This window comes from Austrofundulus limnaeus, unplaced genomic scaffold (genome assembly GCF_001266775.1).
Source record: "Austrofundulus limnaeus strain Quisiro unplaced genomic scaffold, Austrofundulus_limnaeus-1.0 Scaffold7, whole genome shotgun sequence".
Classification (NCBI taxonomy): domain Eukaryota; kingdom Metazoa; phylum Chordata; class Actinopteri; order Cyprinodontiformes; family Rivulidae; genus Austrofundulus; species Austrofundulus limnaeus.
The window spans coordinates 1,491,893-1,497,616 of record NW_013952409.1 but is presented as its reverse complement, the minus strand read 5'-3'; the positions used below and the strand labels follow the sequence as shown (position 1 = coordinate 1,497,616).

Sequence of the window (5,724 nt, the reverse complement as noted above, 5' to 3'; positions counted from 1 at the left end):
TTATATATTAGGGGTGCAACGATACAGAAAGTTCACGATTCATTTCGGTTCAATACTTTAGTGTCACGATTCGATCTTTTTTTCGATACAAAAAAGAGAAATTTCTGTGCCCTTTTAACTTGTAATTTATTTAAATTAATTATGACCACTTTTTAACCTCAAAAGTACTGTCTTTTAAATAAATGTTGCTGAAAAAGCAAGTTTCTCTGTCGATCTGCGCTCAAAAATGCAGCCTAGGTGGAGTAGTCGAACACAGATCCACTGATCCTTCAACACAGAGCGTCTTCAGAAGACATGTTGATAAAATAAATTTTAAAAATCTGTATCGTTCGATACAAGTGTTTATTAAACCTAAAGCACTGTATTGAACGGTTCGATACGGGTACATGTATTGTTTCACCCAGAATATAAATATATTTCATTCTATGTTCCTGTGTGCCTCAAAAGCCAAGAAATTTAAAAAAATAAATTTTGGATAAAATTTCTGTAGAAACTTAAAAAAGAGAAGTTTTTGATTAAAAAAGTCCTCAGATTTAAAATACTATTTTAAATTAGACTAATTTAAGGGTTAATGATGGATAAACTTCCTTAAAGCTTAAACGCTAAAAGTCAACATCAGTCTGATGTTGTCACCCTGATTCTGTGTACGTACACAAGTCTGTACTCGAACAAGGTGCAGTGCAGCAGCGGGACATTTTGTTRGTGGAACGTGTCGTTTCCCTGACTCTAAAATACAGTGGGCTTTTGTTTACCGTGTCTTGGCACAGCAGGGGGAAACCTGGCATCACGACAGCCTCGTGGTTCTTCTCAGTACTGGACTTTAAATGAGCTGAAATCTGCCATTCTGTTGAGAAAATATCCAGAAAAACAGTCGTTTACAGCGACGCCGCAGAAAAACAAACCAGAGTTTTAGATTTTATGTAAGAGGACATTTTCTAAATTTTTAATAAAATGTGCATATTGTTCCTGTATCTGTTTTGRTTCCAGGTGCACAAAGAGTTCATCCTCCCCTCAGAGAAGGAAGGATTCATCCATCGAATGGGTGACATCATCAAACGTGCCGAGGCTCTGATGGCCAAAGAGCCGCCGGTTCACCCCAGCACGCTGCGGCTCGCACAGCTGGCATCCCACGGCGGCGTGAACTCCCTGTCCACGTCACAGGTCAGCAGTAACTCAATGAGTCGAGTAATTCACTTTTTAAAAAAACAACAACAAATGCTAGAAAATTCCTTGAGTAAAAATGTTAATATTCTGGCTGCTGTTCAAAAATATCAACATCAATCAACATTTTAATGAATAATAATTGTCGAGAACCAACAAAAAAAATCAGCTAAAGCTGCTGCTAGATGCTCATTATGGTCCCAYTGGTTACCATACACCTGCGTCACTCATTTAAAGAGAAGATGGACTGAAAAATAAGCCTCAAACAAACGTCCTCGTCTCGTTACTACGGCTGAGCACCACTAACAAACTATAACTGAGCTCTACATGGTATTTCCTGCATAGAAACAGTGTTTTAACTCATCCTCTTCTAAACACAGAAGTTCAACGTGTACAACTGACTGAATGTGAAATAAATAATACTATTAAAAGTAAAAGTAGGAGTTTTACTCACTGTTGAGTAGCTGCCGTCTTGAATACAGAATTCTCCCACTTTCCAACAAGGAATTCCCACTGGAGGCGCGTTCTAGTTTAAACTTATGAATTATAAGTAGGAAATTCCCACTTTTCTTGTACAACTGGGCCGTATTAAAAGTAGTTGGCGAAACGGCAGTGAAATGTAGATTTTTACATGGTGAATTTTTACCAGCTGCTGGCTACTTTTAAACAGAGGTCTATAAAGTACTTGAAAAAAAATAGTAAGTAAAAAGTAAAAAAAAGTAAAAGTAAAATGACATAAACAGAAAAGGACTTTGGTAAAAAAAAAATTTATTTAACTGATGAGAAAATTATTCAAGTAATAGTCATAAAACTGTTCACAAAAATTGGGAAAGTAAAAGTACTTTTACACACTCTCTAATAAATAAGCTCTTGAATTTACTGAACCAAACTGTTTCCACTAAGCCAAGTTGAGTAAATTGAGCAATATATGTATATTATTTGTTCAATTTACTCGACTAGGCTTAGTTGAGCCAGTTGAAGACTTTGTTGAGTAAAWTCAACATTTCATTTTTTAGAGTGCAGAAATATCTTCTTTCATGATGAGTTCCTACATATTTAATTTTGTACTTAGTTACTCTGTTACATTTTAAAGTAAAGTAAAAGTATATTTTTTAGCTTTGCAATGTAATGAAATAAAATTAAAAGTATCTATTTAAAAATATTTGGTAAAATTAAAAATCCTCAAAAAAAAAACCTTCTTAAGTACTGTAACGAAGTAAATGTACTTAGCTACTATATACCTGTGCTTGTAAACCTTGTGCAGCCCCACCTAGTGGTGGGATGCCATCACTTCACGGTTAAAATAACCAACATTCATAATGGGAGTTGTAATTTATTGTCAATGCCGGCTTTAAAGCAACTTATTTAAAGACATCAATAAATCTTTGAGGCTCTCGCAGGCCACCTTTGACCCGCTGGTCATGAGTCAACGTTGTATGTCAGAGAAATGGTGAGTTAAAACATCCAGCTCTGAATACAGGACAATTGTTTTTTAACAGAATATAACAATCATTTCAACAATTGAGCTCTTTACTGTTGCAGGTCAGGGGCATGGCGTCACTAAACTCACTTGGCATAAAAGCCACGTGCTTTACAGAGGAAACATTACCCACGTCTCCATTTTACACATTCATTTGTTCCCACGAGCGCCAGCTCTCTCCAGTGCCCAGAACTAAACTCGTTTTCCAGCACATCAGCCAGCAGTAAGTGGGTAAAAAGATTTACGCTCAGATGTATTACTTTCTTATGAATCAAGCTTCTGTGAAACTGTAAAATCAACAACCAAGACTAGAAAATGGAAATAAGAAATGCCACCTCAATCTGAGACCGAATGTCTTATCAGATACGGTTTTTCCATTGGGTGGAGAAGTGTCTGAACTGCCAGATTGTTCCACTTTGTGGAGCATAAGGAGCTAAATATTCTCCTGCCCTCCAGTAAGAATGATAGAGGAGAGAGAAATCGATGTGTTTTACGTTGGAGCAGAGTCAAACTACTGTAGAGCTGGAAATCTGAAGAGCTGACTATTTAATAACCCCCCAATGCCTGCTGCTGAGTCAGCAATCACCGTTTTGCTTTCCGCAGTTTCATTTGAACATTTTGTACTATTTTAACCATTCATATACAAAAACCCTAACTCTTAGAGTTACTGTACTTTAAGATCTTTTCAGTTTCTTTAAACACGTTCTCTAAAATCTACTTCAGCTAATTTTAGCCATTGCTATCTTTCTAATTTGAGCTTTTAACTATAATCTTGGCTAATTTGAGCAGTTTTGCTGATAGTTACAGCTTGGCTATTTTTAGCATTCAGCTATGTTTTTGAGCATTTAGTTTTGAGCTACAGTTTTACTAGCTTTAATGGGTAGCTGCTGTTTTGTTGATGTTTTGCTAGCTTTTAGGTATGATTTAGCCAATTTTAGCTTTTAGCGATGGTTTTGTTAACTTATATCTTTTAGCCATCGCTTGCTAATCTTAGCTGTTTGGCTAATTTAAGCATTTATCTGTTTGTTTCACTTTAACTTACAGTTTAGTTCATTTTAGATTTTTGCTACTTTAGCTTTTAGTTACAACTTTGCTGATTTAGCATTTTTAGTTTATGTTTTTTTAAACTTTAACAAAACTTGATTTAATAACATTCTGCAAAATAAAACAAAAACTATTTTCACTTCTTTATCCTGTAAAGTGTACAGAAAGTAGTTCCAGGTTTCTGTCTAAGAACGACTGAAACACACCGCTCTGTCTGCTGCAGCAGCTCTAATTCTTAGTTAGGTCACTATTTTAAGATTCTGTTATTAAATCTATAATTAGAGCTTGAATCCCTGTAAAGCCTCTCTTGTCTGGCTGCTCCAAGTTTCCTCGAGTCACTGCTGAAAAGATAAACTCATCTGTCGTGTGCACAGTTTTACGCGTTCACCCTGTCAGGTTAGCATATTAGCATGCTAATAGTTGTTAACTGACACTAAAAAAAACAACTCAGCTGAATCAGAACAAGCATAAAGGAGCTAATGATTCATAAACTCACAATAAAATACAATACAATTAATAAAATGACTTTCCACGAGGGTGATCAAATTATTTTGGCACCAGCTCTTGTCCTGAATTCAACATGAATCCCAAAAAATATAGGCTTGAAGACAAAAAAAAACAATATAATATCACATTCCTGCATCATCAAATATAAGTTTTAAGTTGGAAAATATGCAGCAGATGTTTATAATTAAGGTTTCAGCAAAGTTGCATGCTACAAAGTTCAAGAAATAATGTTTTAGACATTTTGTATGCACCATTGCAAAATAAAAATAGTATTTTATCAACATGAATGTTTCTTTTATCAGGTTTTAAACTCTACACTTTGACCCAAATCTGACTCCTAATAAAAAAAATAGACTGCTGCTTTTTAAATATAAGATTGTCTGATCGGTTAGGTCAATAGTTAACAGAATAAAAGCCTGATTTTTATTATTTGTGCTTTGTTTTGCAGCCTAATCTGCACAGCCACACCATTCCTCGAACACACTCCTCCTCCTCTCTGCCTGGTGAGTTTTTGTTGTGTTTGAGTCACGTCGTCCACTCATTAACAGGAAATTAACCGCTCTCGGCTCGGCTCCTTGTGCTTTTAAAATCCTTACATAAAGTCATCAAAACACCTTGTCTACACGGGAACGCCCCATTCAAATTCTTTTATTTGTCAATTCTAAAAATATCCTCGTAAACACGGCAACACGTGTAAACAACGCACCTTGTGACATGAAAATACAACAGGAGCAGGAAACGAGGTGAAGACGGTACGAGAGTATAAGATGTTTTAAATATAACAAATTATGTTTTGTGTTGCTTTAACAACATTTGTAACCAAACCGATAAAGTAAAAGGATTGCTTTTAGAAAGACACATCATTAGATAAAAAAAAATCCAATTATTTGACTTCAAAATAAGAAAAGAATACAGCACAATAAATACATAAAGTCGACTCTCTGTTGCTCTTTCCTCACCAAAATCCAAGATTACTGAAAAATTCTAACATTAATTGTCTCAGCTTGAAACTTGGGCAGCTGTCACGAGAAGAAGAAGAGCAATCATAAAACTATTTCACAGTTAAACCGTTACATTTGGGGCCGGATAAAATGTTAACAAGGGCCAGATTTTCTTGAGTTTGACACATGTGGTTCACTTAAAGGACAGGAGCATAAAGTGCAGGACGGTGTTGACCAAGAGGAGGAATTCTTGTTCTTATCGATGGTTAGAGTGTCGTTAAYTTAAACATCTTTTAGCAGAATTTGTTGCCAAACACGTTGTTCCCGTGTAGACGGTGCCTAACTCCTGTACATCATGTCTGATTAACCGTTTTCTTGTTTTTGATTCTGCATGATGATGGAGCGTGTGCTCATGAAGCCCGCTCACGCATGTGTGTGTGTCTCATCTCAGACGACAGTGTGGCTAACCCGACTGTAGGYCTGCGTGGCGCTGCCCTGCGTCCTAACGGCGAGGTCTTCGGTCCAGACATTGCTTCACCTGGGCGACCTCTTTTACGCTCGCAGTCTTTCCACTACGCCCCAGGTAAACAG

The 5,724-nt window shown here is 36.4% G+C and overlaps 1 protein-coding gene across 5 annotated transcripts in view; it reads left to right on the top strand.

Annotated features, from left to right (window-relative positions):
• wnk4a (WNK lysine deficient protein kinase 4a) overlaps window positions 1–5,724 on the top strand; it is a 55,364-nt gene that overhangs the window by 39,556 nt on the left and 10,084 nt on the right. For 4 of the 5 annotated variants that reach the window (XM_014032463.1, XM_014032454.1, XM_014032445.1 and 1 more), the window contains exons 13-15: window positions 988–1,161; window positions 4,641–4,695; window positions 5,585–5,716. In XM_014032463.1, coding sequence (XP_013887917.1) covers window positions 988–1,161; window positions 4,641–4,695; window positions 5,585–5,716 — 361 coding nt within the window. The remainder of the gene's footprint in view (window positions 1–987; window positions 1,162–4,640; window positions 4,696–5,584; window positions 5,717–5,724) is intronic. The other variant, XM_014032470.1, reaches the window with a different exon arrangement.